The sequence below is a fragment of the Narcine bancroftii genome, chromosome 9, assembly GCF_036971445.1.
Source record: "Narcine bancroftii isolate sNarBan1 chromosome 9, sNarBan1.hap1, whole genome shotgun sequence".
NCBI classification, from domain to species: Eukaryota; Metazoa; Chordata; class Chondrichthyes; order Torpediniformes; family Narcinidae; genus Narcine; species Narcine bancroftii.
In genome coordinates, this window is record NC_091477.1 from 84,034,689 (window position 1) to 84,053,539 (window position 18,851).

Below are 18,851 nucleotides of genomic sequence, written 5' to 3' on the forward strand. Positions count from 1 at the left end.
GGCTGATCATTTTCCTCAATGACACCACCTTTCACTAATCCCTTGATTCCATTAAGACCCAGACACCTATGATTCCCATATTGAAGACACGGTTCATCCTCCTCCTCTCCCTCCTTCTTCCTGCTTTCCTGCTCTATGTCTTTCTCCAGGCACTGGCAACAGGTAAAACAAAACACAATACAAAGATTAGAAACAGTGCTAAAATCACTTTACGGCAATGAGTATACCTTCTGTTGATGAGGAGGCATGTCGTTTTCATGAAGTTTTATTGATGAACATGCCTGATAGAATGGGATGTTGAAAGTTAAGAGATGTCGGGTGAAGAGCCAGGATAAGTGAAGGGTTGACAAAGGATATGAATGGCAGTGTAAGTAGACCAGAAAGGTATGTAAAACATGAAAGTCTGCAAGCACCGTGGTTGAAGTAAAAACATGAAGTTGGACAAACTCGGCAGGTCAAACAGAGTAACCCAACCCCAACCAACCAATTTTCCCCTGCAGCCGCTGCAACCGTGTCTGCCTGTCCCGCATCGGACTCGTCAGCCACAAACGAGCCTGCAGCTGACGTGGACTTTTACCCCCTCCATAAATCTTCGTCCGCGAAGCCAAGCCAAAAAGAAACAGTATAAAGTCTCTTTGGCTTGGCTTCGCAGACGAAGATTTATGGAGGGGGTAAAAAGTCCACGTCAGCTGCAGGCTCGTTTGTGGCTGACGAGTCCGATGCGGGACAGGCAGACACGGTTGCAGCGGCTGCAGGGGAAAATTGGTTGGTTGGGGTTGGGTGTTGGGTTTTTCCTCCTTTGCCTTTTGTCAGTGAGGTTGGCTCTGCGGTCTTCTTCAAAGGAGGTTGCTGCCCGCCAAACTGTGAGGCGCCAAGATGCACGGTTTGAGGCGATATCAGCCCACTGGCGGTGGTCAATGTGGCAGGCACCAAGAGATTTCTTTAGGCAGTCCTTGTACCTTTTCTTTGGTGCACCTCTGTCACGGTGGCCAGTGGAGAGCTCGCCATATAACACGATCTTGGGAAGGCGATGGTCCTCCATTCTGGAGATGTGACCCATCCAGCGCAGCTGGATAGCAAAGATAAATCACCAATGTTTTAGGCTTGAGCCCATCAATGAGTTATGAGCAAATTGTAGGCAACCGCAGGCCTGGAGTGTGGTGAGTAAACACAGGTGCATGACATCACATAACAGCATTGTATTGTGGGGCCGTGAGGAACCAAGAATGAACAAGGAACAACCCTTCTCCTTGTGCAAGTGTATTTTTAAGGAAAAAATACACAACACTGAGTAAGAGCTCCCTCCGCAATGTGGACGCTGAGCCTGCAGTGTGAGAGCTGTGTGTGCAGTGTGGGTGATGTGTCTGCAGTGTGGGTGCTGAGCTTGCACTGTGGGAACTGTGGCTGCAGTGTGGGTGATGTGTCTGCAGTGTGGGGGCTATACCTGCAGTGGGCGCTCACTTAGTAGTGTGGGTGCTGAACCTGCAGTGTGGGAGCTGTACCTGCAGTGGGCGCTCACTCTGCAGTGTACGCTCTCTCTGCAGCGTGGGCACCGAGCCTGCAGTGGGCGCTCCCTCTGCGATGTGGACGCTGAGCTTGAGCTGTGGGCGACAATGTGGGCGCCAGGCCTGCAGGGGGCAGTATTCCTGGAGTCGGAATCACGACAACTCTCGCGAGTTCGCCGAAGCCTCGCCTTTCGTGGCAGAGGAGGAAGCTCCACGTCAGAGATCGACTGGCCGGAGCGGTTCAGAAGCGGAGGAGATGGTGCGTATGGGGTTGGTGACAGGGGCGAGGGGAGGACGGTTGGGATTCTCCGTGGAAAGGCCGGAGCCTGGAGAGAGGCGATGGTGTGACTGCTGCTCTCCGGGCTCCCGCCCGTTGCTCAGGTCAGCTGGCTCCTGGGCTGTCTGCTGAGGCCTGTGTTCAAAGGGAGGTTGAGAGTGGCCGGGATAAGGAGCATCCAGTAGAGCCTCCAGTGAATGTTGGGGCATGTTCTAGGTTGCATACTGAAGAGTTGCATCAACCAGCTGCATTGTTCATTAAAGAATCTTCTGTGAGGTGTCATGCTGTTAAAAACCTGTTCAGGACAATTTCAGGGGGGGGGGGGGGATGTTTGTTTACATGTCCCTTTCAGCCCCTTATAGAGTTACTTTCACTGTGAAATTTAAATCTCCAGCTCTAAGTATTCTACCTGGAATGTCTTTCCACAGATGTTGGTGGAGGCTAAAATGTTAGGGGCATTTAAGAGACGCCTAGACAGGTACATGGATGAAAGATAAATGGCAGGAAGGGTTTAGTTTTCTTTTTGATAGGAATATATGGATGGGCACAACATCAGGGTCTGAGGAGCCTGAATTGTGCTAAAATGTTCTATGTTCAAGCTATCAGCTGGCATGAATCAATCTGTCTGTTCAAATGTGTTTGATTAAATACTCTATCTGGGAATTATGTGCTTTAACCAGGACATCACATCATGGATGCTGTTTGTTCAGTTTTTTTTATGAACGTGGTATTTAGAGGGAAAGAGAATAAACTTGTGTTTGACAGAAGTGTTTTCAGTATTCTCTACTGTTACTACATTTATGTAGGGCTCTTCACAAATTTGGCACAATTCAAACAGCCAATCTTCCAAAATAGTTACTTTTAAAATGTTCTAAATTTTGTAAGAATTTTTTTATGTTTAAGAGCAGTGAAGTAACCCATTATTTTTAGTGATGTTCATTGGAAGGACTCATGCCGAGGACACTAGGTATAATTCCCATAGACATGAAAATAGATTTCTTTCACGTACATAAAAAAGGGCAGACCAAGTCCAGGATTACTCTGGATTCTGTAAATTATGTTTATAGTAGTGATGCAACAGTTACATTAACGAACTTGGAATCCTGACAATGCTGAGAACTGACTTCAGGTACCACAATAGCAGTTGTGGAATATACACCCAATTAATAATCTGGGCAAATGTGATTCTAGACCCACTCCAGTGGATAATTCTTAAATATCCTCTGAAATGACCTTCCACATCTACAATGATTGCTGAATTGAAATAGAGAAAGATTAATACCCAATGGACCATTTAATAGCCTGAGACACTGAATTCATTTGGGGCAAAGTCACTCACTGCCTTGTCATCCTTGTAAATTCCTCCTCACAAACATCTCAGGAAAGTTCTCTCAAGTTGGAAGAGCTTTCTGACAGGTTGGGCGTGTAGTCATACAGAATCATACCTTGCAACATGCCAGATTCCTGCATCTGTCTTGCCCACCTGCAGGACAGATGTATTTGAACGGTTTGCTAACTGTTGGAGTCTTTATTGTTGACTCCAGATATCTCATGGGAAACACCTCCTGATAATCACCTTCTGTCAATTATCAACTGATGCCTGTCCTCAATAAAGAATATTTATGAGAAACAGGGGCACAGAATATTGATGTGGTCTCTTCCCTTATTCCTGAAGTCATCTTATTGACATCTAGAAGTTGTAATCATAGCATGCCTTGAGACTTACAAATAATTTCAATTCAGGTTTAAATTTAGATGTGTTTATTAGTAATTTTGGACTGAACCACACTTTTTGAATTTATCTGATTCCATTTAATTTTTTTTTAAGTTTGTTATGTTAAAATATCATCATATCTTTCAAATTTCTCATGGAAAATCTCTGCTGACCATGAAAAGCGCTCCCAGTTTCAATGATCCCTTGCACACATCATTAGGATTTCTGGTGAAAGGGCACCAGCAGGTGGAGAGACTCAGAATGCTGGTGCATGGAGCCCCAGAAAACCATGGTTATCTTGGTTAGACTTGTTGGAGTTTGAAGTTTTTTTGTTGTTGAACCCTCCATTGTTTTATTCCTTCAATGCATGGAGGCTGGGGAATTTTTTTAAGACATGGATGTTGATGTGGGGATGGACCAAGTGTGCTGGGCATGATAGAGGACAGAGTTGTGCTGAAGAAAATGGATGTCTGATGTGTATGTGGTCAATGACAGTACAGCAGAGGCAGGGATTGTTCCATCACAGGTTGCAACCTCTGCTCTATAGTCTTGTGGCAGCAAAGATGTGACCATGGGATTTATTGTACAAAGTTTTATAACAAAAGAGTCTGCTTTTTGTGGAAGGATAAACAGTGAAAATATTAATATTTTAGTCCATTAAATCTTTCTTTCCAGTGACCACAGATGCTGGACTATAATATTGGAAGGCCATGATAGTGAACTTTTTTTTATCCTCCATGAGATGTAAACCTGCAGAGTAAATGGGCCTTAAATGCCTGAAAGCTGAAATTTTTGAAGATAAAATACAGTTTTAAAGAAAAGTTTAAAAGGTTTCCATAAACATTATTACTTGAGCAGAGCAAATAATTCCATCTGCAAATTCAAATAATTTTGGAAAGAACATTTAATAAAATCAAAAATTATCTTTGTTATTAGATGCAAAAAAATTATTTGCATTATGTAGGTGTTGCGATTAATTCAAAATATTGGAGGTTGACTTGGTCAAAAGTGAAATTACTTTTTCAGTATGGCAGATTTTTTGCTTAATTACATTGTTGTATGATTAATTTGTATACCCTTTAAAAATTGTGCAATGTCTTTTATCTTTATTTTATCTTTATTTTTGTAGCCTTTGAGATTAGACATTAAGCGTAAACTAACCGCTCGGTCAGACCGAGTGAAAAGTGTGGATTTGCACCCGACTGAGCCATGGATGTTGGCCAGTCTTTACAATGGCAGTGTCTGCGTGTGGAACCATCAGTCTCAGGTATAAACTTTTAACCTCTTTGATGTTTTAATTATTATTGAATGCCAATAATCCCACTTTTTTTTTTCCATGTCATCCCACCTCACTGGAAGAATTTCCTGAAATTACTTTAACATACATTTGACCTGGATTTTGCAGTTACAGTGATAGCAAAATTTTTAGTGTTCACAGTTAGAAGTTTGACAGCAACAAGATTTCTGCAAGTCCAGTGCAACTCTAATTATCCAAAATGGTTGGAACCAGGCCCATTTCAGATCATTTATTTTTCGGAGAACCAGTCATTTTTTAAAAATACAACCCAGTAACAACAGAAAATCATCTGTAACAGTGTTTAAACAACAACAAACAAAAAGGTAAGGATTTTTAAGCATTAAAATAATGTTTATTTCTCACCAAAAACAAATGTTGGCCACCACTGATCATCGACATCTCCCGAGTCTCCGCTCATGCTGGGAGCCCAAGGATCCTGCTCCTGTCTGGAAGATTGAGGTCCCCGCTGCCGCTGGGGGCCCGAGGTCTGCTACTGCTGCTGCCAGGAGCCCAACATTCCCAGTTTGGCTCCAAAAAAATTTTTGGATAAATGAGGAATTCAGATATCCTCATTTATCTGAAATTTAAAAGAAGAATTCGTCTAACTGAGGATTTCGGAGAATCGGATTTCAGATAATTGGAGTTGTTCTGTATGTGGTTCACTGGAGAAGTTACAAAGATGCATTGTCTCTACAACAGCTCCTCTGCTTTACAGCCTTTCATCAATCAGTAAAATTGGTCAGATATTTACTGTTATCACTAAATGCTCTAAAATATTACATTTTGTTGCATGTTGTGAACATTTCTAAAACATGTTCAGAATCAGAATTTATTGTCATGAACATGTTACGAAATTCATTGTTTTGAAGCAGCGTCACTGTGTCACCTTACAAATAAAAATAGTGCAAGAAAAAGTCAAAGTCAGGCATTGTTTAGTTCATTGTTCATTCAGGAATCTGACGGCAAAGGGAAAAAAACTGTCCTTATGCCCTGACTGCTCGTCTTCAGGCTCCTGTATCTTTTTCCTGATGGTATCAGAGTGAAAAGGGCATGGTCTGGGGTGTGGGGGTCCTTGGGAATAGAGGCTGCTTTCTTAAAACACCACCTCTTGTAGATGTCCTCGATGGAGTGAAGACTGGTGCCTGTGATGTCACAGGCCGAGTTAACAGCTCTCAAGTTTTTTCTTGTCCTGAACATTTGCACCTCCGTAGCAGACAGTGAAGCAACCAGCCAAAATGCTCTCCATGGAACACCTGAGGAAGCTTTTGAGACTCTTTCGTGACATACCATCTCTCCTCAAACTCCTCACGCCTTTTTTGTGATAACCTCAACATGAAAGCTCCAGGACAGATCCGTGGAGATGTTGACACCAAGTAATTTGAAGATCTTGATCCTCTCCACTGCTGAGCCCTTGACAAGGACTGGTTCATGTTCTCCTGACATCTCCTAAAGCTCACCATTATCTCCTTCGTTTTGCTAAAGCTGAATACAAGGTTGTTGGTGTGACACCATTTAACTAGTTGATCCATCTCCCTCCTGTACGTATCCTCATTGCCATTTGTGATTCTGCCAACAGTCGTGGTGTTATCGGCAAATTTGTAGATTTGAGTGTAGAGTGAGTATAGCAGTTGGATCAGCAAGCATCCTTGAGATGTGCCTGTGCTGATAGTCAGTGAGGAACAGACATTTCCAATTCAAACTGACTGTGGTCTTCCGATGAGGAAGTCCAGTTGCAGAGGGGCTGCAGAGGACCAGGGTTGGGAGCTTGTTGACCAGACTGAGAGAATAATGGTATTGAAAGTTGAGCTGTAGTCCAAACCATGGTTGACACTTTGCTGCCTCTCAGATGAAGAAAGTTATTTCATCTAGATGGGTTATCGTTCCCTCTGTTAAGCATTTCAAGGATATAATTTTTTTCTGTTTCTGACATTCCAGGTAAACTTTGCGCACACATTCCAATCTCTGTTATACATTGTGAGATTTTTCAAGTTAAATTATTCTTTCTTTGCTCTTTTCTTTCCTTGAGTTCTGCCTACGAAAACTGTTTCATTAGATTGACTGTTCAGTCATCATAAAGCATTCTTGGATGCAAGGCATCTCTTCGAATTGATTTCCTGTGTCAGAAATGTATGATCATGCTACAAAGATCGAATAACTTCTCGTTGCTGTTATCATTTTCTTTCATTTTATTCTTCCCCTAAATAATCTCTTTTTGCTGAAAACTGCTAAACTTTATTCTTGTGAGAGATATGTATAAATACCTTTGAGAAATATTTTATGTGCAGCTTGTGGTTGTTTCAGTGTTAGCTCAAATCCTTCATAAATAATTAATGTTCTTAACCGCACTGTTCAAAGTCTCAAACGAAACTTCTTTATATGTGATGTTGCTGATTAATAACATGTGCTCTTTATGATGATAAATCTTCAATGAAAATTTACCTCCACTCAAGAAAAAGTACAAATTCAATTAGATGTTGAGCAAGAAACAGGCCCACCAAATAGCTCAAATAATATCTACTTTAACAGTGGCATTTGATAGGGCAACACTGAGCAATCTATTGCACTATAGCAAATATTGCTTTTAATATGATGCCTGCATGTCAGACATCCATCTCTGATTTGCAAGTCAGACTATCATAGATTGCAGAATGATTCAAGTTCAGATTTATTATTATTTAATTGTGCAAGTACAGGGATTCTTTATCCAGAACCCTTGGGGGACAGTGTGTTCTGAATTTCAGATTTTTCCGGATTTCGGAAGGCCAGATTTAAGCCCACCCGAATTGTGCTGCCGTGTCCACCCCCACCCCCTTCCAGTCGCCCTGCCATCTCCCCCCCCTCACTCGCCCGACTCGCGCTGCCGGTCTCCCCCGCCCGACTCGCGCTGCCGGTCTCCCCCGCCCGCCCGACTCGCGATGCCGGTCTCCCCCGCCCGCCCGACTCGCGATGCCGGTCTCCCCCGCCCGCCCGACTCGCGCTGCCGGTCTCCCCCGCCCGCCCGACTCGCGCTGCCGGTCTCCCCCGCCCGCCCGACTCGCGCTGCCGGTCTCCCCCGCCCGCCCGACTCGCGCTGCCGGTCTCCCCCGCCCGCCCGACTCGCGCTGCCGGTCTCCCCCGCCCGCCCGACTCGCGCTGCCGGTCTCCCCCGCCCGCCCGACTCGCGCTGCCGGTCTCCCCCGCCCGCCCGACTCGCGCTGCCGGTCTCCCCCGCCCGCCCGACTCGCGCTGCCGGACTCCCCCGCCCGCCCGACTCGCGCTGCCGGTCTCCCCCGCCCGCCCGACTCGCGCTGCCGGTCTCCCCCGCCCGCCCGACTCGCGCTGCCGGTCTCCCCCGCCCGCCCGACTCGCGCTGCCGCCTCTCTCCCCACTTGCCGGATTTTGGAGCTTTCCGGATTTTAAATGTCTGGATAAAGGATCGTGTACCTGTACAACGTGACAAAACAGTATTCTCTGGTCCTTGGTGCAAAAACATTCAAGCACACATCCAAATATAACACACATACAGACAATACATATGCAATGTATATTATACAAATATAAAATTAATAAATATTGTTTAATAGATAGGTGTGTTCAGGTGGGTTTGTATGAGTTATTTATTTCAGTCATTCAGCAGTCTTACTACCCCTGGGAAGAAGCTGTTTCTCAGCCTGGTGGTTCTGGCTCTGAAAGATGGTATGTGTGGGGGGGGTTCTCCATGATTTTGTGAGCTCTCTTCAAACAATAATCCCAGTAGATTGTGTCATTGGGGCAAGAGAGACTCAGAGATCCTTTCTGATGCAAGATTTTTTTTACCAAATTTAAAAAAAGTCAAATGAATTTATCACTTGAATATTCATATATCAATAATGGCATCATTATCTGATGAGCTCTGACATAGTTATAGAGAATCTGTATAATGCAAACATCGTGTATGGGTTTCAAGGTGAATGAATCACATGACATTTTCTAATGAGAGTGGGTTACACTTTTATTTATACTCTATGCTTTTTCAGACTCTAGTGAAGACATTTGAGGTGTGTGATCTGCCTGTAAGAGCTTCCAAGTTTGTAGCCCGTAAGAACTGGGTCATCACCGGAGCTGTAAGTAGCTTTGATATCTTGCTCCATGTTTTTGCTTATAACAAATATCAGAGTAGAGCGCAAGGTAATGGTGTAACTTGGGCCTTTGTTGAGTTAAATAAGCATAATTGATCAGGCAGTGATGGGAAATGTATGTTTGCCTCAAGATATTCAGATAAGGGGCAAAATAAATATGGAGAACATTTCCTGTTGCTGTCCAGAAACTATTGTGGAAGTGGATGTGCTTGAGCAACGGTTGAGGAGACAATGCCAGTATGATAGGCCATCTATTTCTTTTTCAATTTTTTTAATTAACATTTCATAATATACACAGCATAAGGAGAATATAAATAACACAATTAAAATGGTATGTCCCAAGTCTGTGGTATAAGTATCATATAAATTCCAAAGAGTGAAAATATGACTTAATAGAAATAATTCTCCAAACAAGAAAACAAAGATAAAGAAATAATTATATTAAGTCATAACTAATTATAACCCACTACTAAAAACAAAATAATAAAAAGAAACAACAAAAAAAAACAACTGAGCGGCATATCCCGAGGATTTGTCAGATAGCTTAAAACATAGCTCTGGTATCATCTCCAGTTCACATTTGAGTGGTTACGGTTTGAAGGTTCTTGAAGGTACTGACAACTGTGGAACCAATAAAATGTCAGTATCTCCATATGAAAGGGCATTTTTTTTAATCAAAACTGGATTCATGAAGAAAACAAATTCTAAAAAAAATAATTTGAAGATGAAACTTTGCTCAAAACAACTTAACGTGTTATTCAAGCTAACAGTAGACAATTGAATCTTTTCTGAAAGTTTATCTTGCAGTGATTTTAGAATGTAGCTAAATTTACAGATTTATTTCAAAATTTGATGAATGTATTCCAGCTCACCCCTCCTTTTCAGGGGCAATTAGAAATTTTGGCTCAGTCCACATCCTTTGAATGAATAAAAAAAGAAATTGCTTGGAAACCTTAGAGGTGGTTGCCATGTCAGGAAGGAAATAGTGATGAAGACTCATGATACTTTGGTGATTATATTTATTGCATATTCTGTTTGTGTAGCAACATAGCATCCTGCAGATGACATAATTGTTAAATCAAGGTAATGACTGCTGTTGGTGTGGGTATTAAATAGATCATATTAACCTTTTATTATAGAAGATTCGGAACAAAGAGACTTTTAGTTGAAGCAATCTTCTAATATATTTGGCAAAGAATGGATGTGCATATGAGTTCAAATTGGAACTGGAAAAGGAGTATAGAAATATGGAAATTAATTATTAATTAAAAATATTATAACTAGCAGTCTTGAAGTTTCTACAAAGACAGATTATATTATATATAGATCAATTTGATGAGAATTTTATTGTCAAAGCTAATATCCAATTCCACACTACAATTTGTGCAATTTACAGTTATGTAATGCAGAATGAAAATCTAAACACTGGTGTCCCTCCACATGCTTATGAAATGAGAGGAGGAAGACTACCTTGAAAATAAAGCACCTGATTTATTGCATCTTTTTAACTGATTAAACATAATTTTGAGACAGGAATTCAGAAATTTGTAACTCTTAAATTATCAGCAATATTTAAAATCAAATGAAGCCCAACTTCATTTGAAGCTAATGACTTTTTTTTCAAAAAATTGCATTGTATTTGTTCTCCTGTGATTTAGGATGACATGCAAATCCGTGTTTTCAACTACAACACACTAGAGCGAGTTCACATGTTTGAAGCTCATTCAGATTACATCCGTTGCATTGCTGTTCACCCAACTCAGCCTTATATTTTGACCAGCAGTGGTGAGTGTTCATTATTTCAAATGAACATGAGACAACATTTTTTTTCTGTTAAAATGAGAATGTAGCTGGATTTATTAATGTACTCCTCTTTAGATGACATGCTCATCAAGCTGTGGGACTGGGAGAAGAAATGGACATGCAGCCAAGTTTTTGAAGGGCACACCCATTATGTTATGCAGATTGTTATCAATCCAAAGGATAACAACCAATTTGCAAGTGCATCGTTAGATAGGACAATTAAGGTACGTGGACAAAGTTGAAAAGTAGTGCAAAGCTATTTGAAAGGATTAGCTGAAACCTTCATATTATAGTTAAAATTGTGATGAAAGTGTGAACTAATATCTTGAAAGTATTAAAAATGTATCTTTTTCTTAAAAATAACAATTATAGATGGCCATATGACATTGAAGTATGATTGCACATTTTATTCTGAAACAGAGTTTCTATTTTATTTTTATAACAATCTTCCAGGTTAAGTAACTTCTTAACATATTAATCCAGGTGTGGCAGCTTGGTTCTTCCTCCCCGAACTTCACCTTGGAGGGCCATGAGAAAGGTGTGAACTGTATTGACTACTACAGTGGTGGTGATAAGCCATACTTAATTTCTGGAGCTGATGACCGCCTTGTTAAAATCTGGGACTACCAGGTAAATATAAATCAATTGGTGAGTTGTTAACTGTGATCATGAAGCTTATTGTGCTAAGATACTGAATTATACTCGAAGCAACTGTTTGATTCTACAACTTTTGAAAATTTTATAATAACATAGCCAAACTTGTATTAAATTTTCATTTGGTCAGAGGATGAAACATCTTACTAATTGAGCCAAAAAATGATAAAAGCACTGAGTCTGCAGTAAGTAATCTCCTGAAACAAGGTAAAGCGATAAACCAACTTTGAATTAGCACGGTTTGTGTTTGTGCACGTGGTTGCACAGTCCATTGAACCTTGTCACCTTCAAGGAATGCATTGCCTAATGTATTGATTCAGTTAACCTGAATTGTTTTAGAACTGAAATGCTCAATGACAAATGTATGACAACTGAAATAAGACTGTTGTCTTTAGAATAAGACCTGTGTTCAGACACTGGAAGGCCATGCACAGAATGTATCTTGTGTCAGTTTCCATCCTGAGCTTCCAATTATCATCACTGGATCAGAGGATGGTGAGTATGATGTTTGTAATTGATATGAAATTAAACAAAATGTCCCAGATTTGCATCATTTTGCCTTCAAACCATATTTGTAAAACCAATTATCTTAAGATACTGAGAACTCCTCACAAAGGGGAAGAAAAGTTTTTTCTATCTATACATAAAACGTGGGCTATTTCAGTAGCAATTTTGTTTTGAGCCGATGATATAGAAACCCTGATGTTTCTGTATCTCGTTCATTGGGTTTGGTTTCCTTCACTCCCTTTTGTTTCATATACTCCTTTCAGGCTCACAAGGGCTCTATTTTGTGCATCTGTTTCAAGCTCACAAGAGCCCTGTTTCAGACTCTCCCTTCAAGGCCACTTGGATACTATTTTGCATGGTCCTTATTAATCCACTAGTTAGTACAGGTACAGAAACTTTTATCCAAAACCCTTGGGACCAGACGCTTTTCAGAATTTGGAATTTTTCGGATAATAGTAACGGTGATACATTAAGTAATTGCGCTGATTTCAGATTCACGCAAAACAAAGACGCACTCCAACTAGAAGGGTCTCTGGACGGGTGGGGGGGTTGCGGCGGTGGCACGGGGGAGGTTTTGACAGCCCCACCTGCCGCCCTGTAATTGCCCCACCGGCCGCCCCATGACGGGAGTGTGGGGGGTAGTAAATGAAGTAAGATAAACAACGAATCGGGCAACCGTATACAGTGAATCAGAGGCGCTGGACTTTTTTTTCCACTGGCACCTATAAAGTAAGGATTCCCTAGGGTTTCACTAATTACTGACATGGGATATTCAAGCGTGAGTTGAGTGTGAGTCACGTCTGGTCATGTATGATGCCAAATGTGAGATTTGGTGTGCAGACAACATCCATGGAAAAAATGTTTGGTTTTTGATTTTCAGGATTTTGGATAAAAGATTTCATACCTGTATGACTCTAACCATAAAATACTCTGCCACCACCTATCTACGCTACTGAAATGTACCTTTCTTGCACTAACTGCAACTGTGGATATTTATTTATCTATCCTTTGATACTTGTATCTTTTACTGTCGTTAATCATTTAATTTTTGTTATTGTAGTTGGTGTACTTTACATTTGTATTTGGCTAGCAATTAAGAATTTTGGAGCATCTGTGCAATGTATTTGTGAATTAAACAGTAAACTCATATTAACACTTGATTCCCAGGTATGACATGCAGAAGGCAAATTTATATTAAGGTCAATGTGAATTCTATTAAAAAGAGAAAGTGGGTTTATAGTTCAAGATTTGAATAAATAATTTGAAAAATATAATAGAACAATTGCACTTGGTTTTTAAAGGTACTGTACGTATCTGGCATTCAAGTACTTATCGACTGGAGAGTACACTGAATTATGGGATGGAACGAGTCTGGTGTGTGGCAAGTCTGAGGGGTTCCAATAATGTGGCACTTGGCTATGATGAAGGCAGCATCATTATTAAGGTATATGAGCTAAAATAGATTTGTTTTATGACAATAATCTACAAAGTAGAAGTGCTAATATTTGTTTTGCTAATAGTTGAACTTGGTTTCTTCACCAGCTTTGAAATATCAAACTGCTGCTTCTGGATGAAATTTTGTCATTGCCTTGACCATTCTATGTTCTGGATGGTAAACTAGACTATGCACCAGATACATTTTCAGGAGGTAGAGAGGGGATTTTATTGAAGCCTAGAGAATCTTGGGCAGCCTAGATAAAGTGAATAGTGATGGACTGTTCCACAGAATGTGAAAATCTAAAATAAGAGGACATAAATATTAGGTGAGGGGAGTGGGATTTAGAATAGATGTGAGGTGGTAGTTCTTCTTTAAGGATGGTGGGCATATGGAACAAACTTCCAAAGTGGTAGGGTGCCTACATTAGCTTCCTTTGAGCAACAATTAGATAAGTACATGGATTGGAGGGGTATGGGCCTTATGTGGGTGTTTGAGTAAAGCAGAGGGACGTGTAGTTTACGTGGACAAGCAAGTATTATGGGCTTGATTCCATGTTGTAAGATTCAATGACATGTCATGAGGCTATTGAATTTTATTTTATGAACTCCATCCAACCACAAAAAAAAGTTTTTTTTTCCTACTTGGTCTAGATTTGAACCCCAGACATTAGTGGAAACTGTCCCATCCTAATTTATTGTTCAGATTTTTGTTCTTCAGCCACAAAAATACTGATATTGGAATATTAGCATTTTAATTAAAGAACATTTTAACCATTTATGTACAAATTGCTTCTTTGCGTTTAAATGTAAAGGGAAAGTTTACATATAACAGCATTTTCACAATTCCTTTTAGCTTGGTCGAGAAGAACCAGCAATGTCCATGGATGCCAGTGGTAAAATTATTTGGGCTAAGCATTCTGAAGTCCAACAGGCTAATCTGAAAGCAATGGGTGATACTGAGATAAAAGATGGTGAAAGACTACCTTTGGCTGTGAAAGACATGGGAAGCTGTGAGATCTATCCACAATCAATTCAACACAATCCAAATGGAAGGTATAATGATATATAAAAAAAATTATATATATGGGTGATCTCAGTCTGGCAGTTTGAGACCATGGACAGATATGTTGGCAAGGAAATGGGATCGAGAATTGAAATGGGTGGTCTCTGGCAGACAGAGCCGAGGTGCTCAACAAAGCTATCTCCCAGTCTGCATCTATTTTCTTTGATGTAGAGGAGACCACAACGAGAGCACCAGATGCAGTAGATGACTCCTACAGATTCACAAGTGAAATGTTGTTTCACTTCGAAGGAGTTTTGGGCCACGAATGATGCTGAGGGAGGAGGTGTAGGCACAAGTGGAACATCTCCTGCGATCGCAGGGGTAGGTCCCAAGGGGGAAATTGGAGGAACAACACCTCATCTTCTGACTGGGCACCCTCCAACTGGTTGTCATTAATATCGACTTCTCCCCTTGTTTCTCCATTCCCTATCTCCTTTTGCACAGACATGATAAATTCTACCTAGTCTCTTATCACATCCAATTAACACCTTTTGTTGGTCTTGATACCTCCCCCATTGATTGAATCCTGCTTCTTCTTTTCCTGAAGAAGGGCTCTGGCCTGAAACATCTTTGTCTCCTATAGATGTTGAAAAGTCCATCTGACTTCCTCCTGCATTTTGGTGTTTTTATGACTAATATATTTCAGTTTTTTTAAAAATAACTCCACAATGTAAAATTGACCAAGACAATCAAATATTTATTTTGTCATAAATCAACAATTGGGACTCATGACTGAAATGTTTAACTTGGTTTAATGACATTTTAAATAGTGTAATTTCTTGTTAAGAATTGGGCCTTAATCTCACTTGACTGTGTCACTCGGATATAAAAGGGGTTACTTTTACCTTAAGACACACATGTCAAATTTGGCCCGTGATATAATTATATTTGGCCCGCAAGATCATATCAAATATGTATTAGAGCTGGCCCGCTGGCCTCCGCGCCAGTATAGCGCTTGCACAGCTAATACTACAAATCCCAGAATGCTTTGCAAATGCGTTGGCGCCGGCCCGTCAGCCCGCTAATCGCCCCCACCTCCTCCGTTTCCTTTCATTAGCATCTGCGACCTGTCGCCCAACTCACGCGTAATAAACCCCGTACGAAAAATGGCCAAATGAAAGACAGAAAACAGGACCTTTCAAGACAGGTGGGAGGCAGACTATAAAAGATAAACCTGTTTGTCATTGAAGCAAGTTGTTATTTTTTTGACTTGTTGGCTTGTGAAAAAAAATACATTTAAAAGGAGCTTAAAGGCTATAGAGAAATATTATTTATTGAATATTTTATTTCTCATTTGTTAATGCTTCTTCTGGAAAGAGTTTAACCAAAACTATTATTAAACATTTATTTTAATAAGAAAAAGTTTAATATTACATACGTTGAAAGAAGAGAAAACATGCAGATGTTGTTGAAAATTTTCAATAATTATTTAGTTTGGCCCATGACTTAGTCCAAGTTTTTAATTTTGGCCCTCTGTGAATTTGAGTTTGACACCCCTGCCTTAAGACATTATTAAAATAATCTTATCTATCAAATGGGTTTTCCTTGTGTCAGTATCAGAAAGTTATATTTTTAATACTCTTAGAAATGACATTTGGTGATTTTTTTTCCCATCTCTTTTACTAGCAAACATAAGTTACAAAATCTAAGGGAAAATAAGGCATTGTTGCTCTTTTAAATGAAGGCATTTAATATTCCTCCTGTTGTTATTGCATTTCTTCTGTGCCAAGTGATTTGAGCAATTTTTAAAATGAGGTGTATAGTTGTTGCCTGTTATTTCAAGTACTTCTTTGAGTTGTTATTTTATCTGTTGGGTATTTAAAAAATCAGTTTTCTTAGTCTGAAATTTGTGTTCATAAATTAATTTCAATTTTGGAATTTAGATTTGTTGTGGTCTGTGGTGATGGTGAATACATTATCTACACTGCAATGGCTTTGCGAAATAAGAGCTTTGGATCTGCACAGGAGTTTGTATGGGCACATGATTCTTCTGAGTAAGTAATATTTGGGGTACAAGATGACTTTAATCTTTCATCAGAAAATAAATGAGTGACTAGTCAATTTGCTTTCATTTTCAGATATGCAATCAGGGAAAGTAACAGTATAGTAAAGATCTTCAAGAATTTCAAAGAAAAGAAATCATTTAAGCCTGATTTTGGAGCAGAAGGTAATAAGCTATAGTATATATGGTTCTTGCTCATGTTCAAGGAAACAGATGGACATACTTCATCAAGATTGCATTTCCTGCAGAAAATTATCTGCTCTACATTTAGTTCTGAGCACCTAATGGATTTTATTTTACCTGGTCACCCTGCCACCAAAAACAAGCATCTATGTAACATTTTTTAAACTCTTACTGAGGACAACCAGTGTAAGAATGAGTAAATGTCAACACTTTCTCAGAACAACTGGAAGATTTCTTAGGAAGGTAAATAATGGAAAGGTTTTGCTTGGTCTGTGTGTGTATTTTAAATTTTATCCTGATTGGATATTGGTAGAAGCTCTGACAGCACATCATCCATAATTTGCCTGGTGACTATAGTTGAATGTTTTTAAAAAAAAATATATAGAAAAGATCTTTACACACTGACAACCTGCTTATTAATATATCGTAGATCAGATTTAGAAAATCTTTAACTGCATTTATTCAAATAAATTGTATGAAGGATGCACTGAATGATTGAAAACATCTATTTTATTACTCAGAATTAAATCACCAAATATTTTTTCCCTTGGGTTGTATGAGAGGGCAAGGTAAGTACAGGTCATGTAGGTTGGTTGTCTGAGAATTTAACAATTGGAGTATATTAAGGCAAGATGTGGGATCTGAAATGGATAATAGAGGAAAACTGAAGACAAAAAAATGTCAACAAATTACATTTTTCCTTGAATTTGATGAATACAAAGCTTTTCTTGTTCACAGGCATCTCTGGCGGTTTCCTCCTGGGAGTTCGGTCAATGAGTGGCCTAGCATTTTATGACTGGGACACCACTGAGCTCATACGTAGAATTGAAATACAGCCCAAATGTGTAAGTGATGTATCATAACCCACAATTAGTGACCAACAAGAGAGATTGTTCCAAACTAGGAGCAGTGTTTAGCTCTATTAACTTAAGATTTGTTTTGGGCTTTAAACTGAGTACAGTAAAACCCCTCTTTTCTGGAATTTAAGCAACCAGCAGAAAAAATTGCAACCAATAAATAAGTAAAAAATATGCAAGTTTAAAATTGGTGTGCCTCGCCATTAGTTTGCCATTCTCAACCAGCCAGAAAATTCACTTATTCTGCATCTACCAATCCCCATAGGTGCCAGATTACAGGGGTTTTACTGTATATATCCTTTCAGATGACTAGACATTCATTTAGTCCCAACTGCCTCTCTCCATCCAGACAGTGAGTGTTTTGAGTTTGAGGCATCTTTGTCAAGACTGGTTATTTTCACTTGTTCATTTTTCAAAATAAAACTTTGGATTTGACAGTACATGTTTCAGTGATATTGTCTTGACACTAATTAACAATGTTATTTTGTTTTCCTTTCAGATATTCTGGTCAGACTCTGGTGAACTGGTTTGCATTGCCACTGAAGATTCCTTCTTTATTTTGAAATACCTTACTGAAAAAGTGACAGCAGCACAGGAAACACATGAAGGAGTTACAGAGGATGGAATTGAAGATGCCTTTGAGGTAAATTGGCCCCATTCACTGTAATGAGTAGGAAGTTAATAAAAACTAATGAAATTGCGAGCTGTAAAATATATTTGAATAACACTATGCTCCAGTTACAGGAGTCTGGAAGTCTCAATTAATGCATAAATTTTTGTTCTGGAAATGTGTTTTTTTTTGCTTCTGTTTAATACCGAAAAAGGCTTTCAATGACTTATTGACTTGTTTATTTCTTTGGGTGTACCTTGTCTAGGTTCTTGGTGAAATTCAGGAAATTGTGAAGACGGGATTATGGGTAGGAGACTGTTTTATCTACACCAGCTCTGTGAACAGACTTAATTACTATGTTGGTGGAGAAATTGTCACCATTGCCCATCTTGACAGGTGAGTGGCACAGATTTGCTAAAATTGGATGGAATTCATATATTTGACAAAATATTCAAGGTTCCTTTTATTGTTGTAATAATACATTAAAAATATAATAAACGTTGTATATTTCAACGTTTGTCTGCCGTAAAGCAAACTAAGAGTCGTCTTGACCATTGCCGGCCTCCCCCTAACAATAATAGAGTAACAAAAGAGAGTCCATTCAGAGACACTGAGTATCCATGGATTTGCCTTCAGCACTCCTGCAGCCTCTGCCCAGACTGATATTCAAACCATTGGCAGCCCGAACTCCAGGTCCAAACACATGATAATAGGAAGCCTTCAGTGCTGGAGGTCCTTTGGGAGCCCTTCTTGCCTTCAGCACCCTTTCAAATCCTGATTCCAATACCTGGTTCCAACAGGCCACAGCCTGTGTGAGTCCTTTGACTGTAAATTGCTAACAGCCT

The 18,851-nt window shown here is 39.9% G+C and overlaps 1 protein-coding gene across 1 annotated transcript in view; it reads left to right on the plus strand.

Moving 5' to 3' along the window:
* Positions 1 to 1,655: 1,655 nt before the first annotated feature.
* The window catches only part of copb2 (COPI coat complex subunit beta 2), a 28,384-nt gene continuing 11,188 nt past the window's right edge, over positions 1,656 to 18,851 (plus strand). The window contains exons 1-14 of the mRNA XM_069896662.1: positions 1,656 to 1,764; positions 4,626 to 4,763; positions 8,789 to 8,875; positions 10,549 to 10,675; positions 10,769 to 10,917; positions 11,177 to 11,323; positions 11,743 to 11,842; positions 13,156 to 13,298; positions 14,145 to 14,344; positions 16,238 to 16,348; positions 16,433 to 16,521; positions 17,278 to 17,384; positions 17,896 to 18,039; positions 18,272 to 18,402. Of these exons, the coding sequence (XP_069752763.1) occupies positions 1,762 to 1,764; positions 4,626 to 4,763; positions 8,789 to 8,875; positions 10,549 to 10,675; positions 10,769 to 10,917; positions 11,177 to 11,323; positions 11,743 to 11,842; positions 13,156 to 13,298; positions 14,145 to 14,344; positions 16,238 to 16,348; positions 16,433 to 16,521; positions 17,278 to 17,384; positions 17,896 to 18,039; positions 18,272 to 18,402 (1,676 nt within the window). The 5' untranslated portion in view covers positions 1,656 to 1,761. The remainder of the gene's footprint in view (positions 1,765 to 4,625; positions 4,764 to 8,788; positions 8,876 to 10,548; positions 10,676 to 10,768; positions 10,918 to 11,176; positions 11,324 to 11,742; positions 11,843 to 13,155; positions 13,299 to 14,144; positions 14,345 to 16,237; positions 16,349 to 16,432; positions 16,522 to 17,277; positions 17,385 to 17,895; positions 18,040 to 18,271; positions 18,403 to 18,851) is intronic.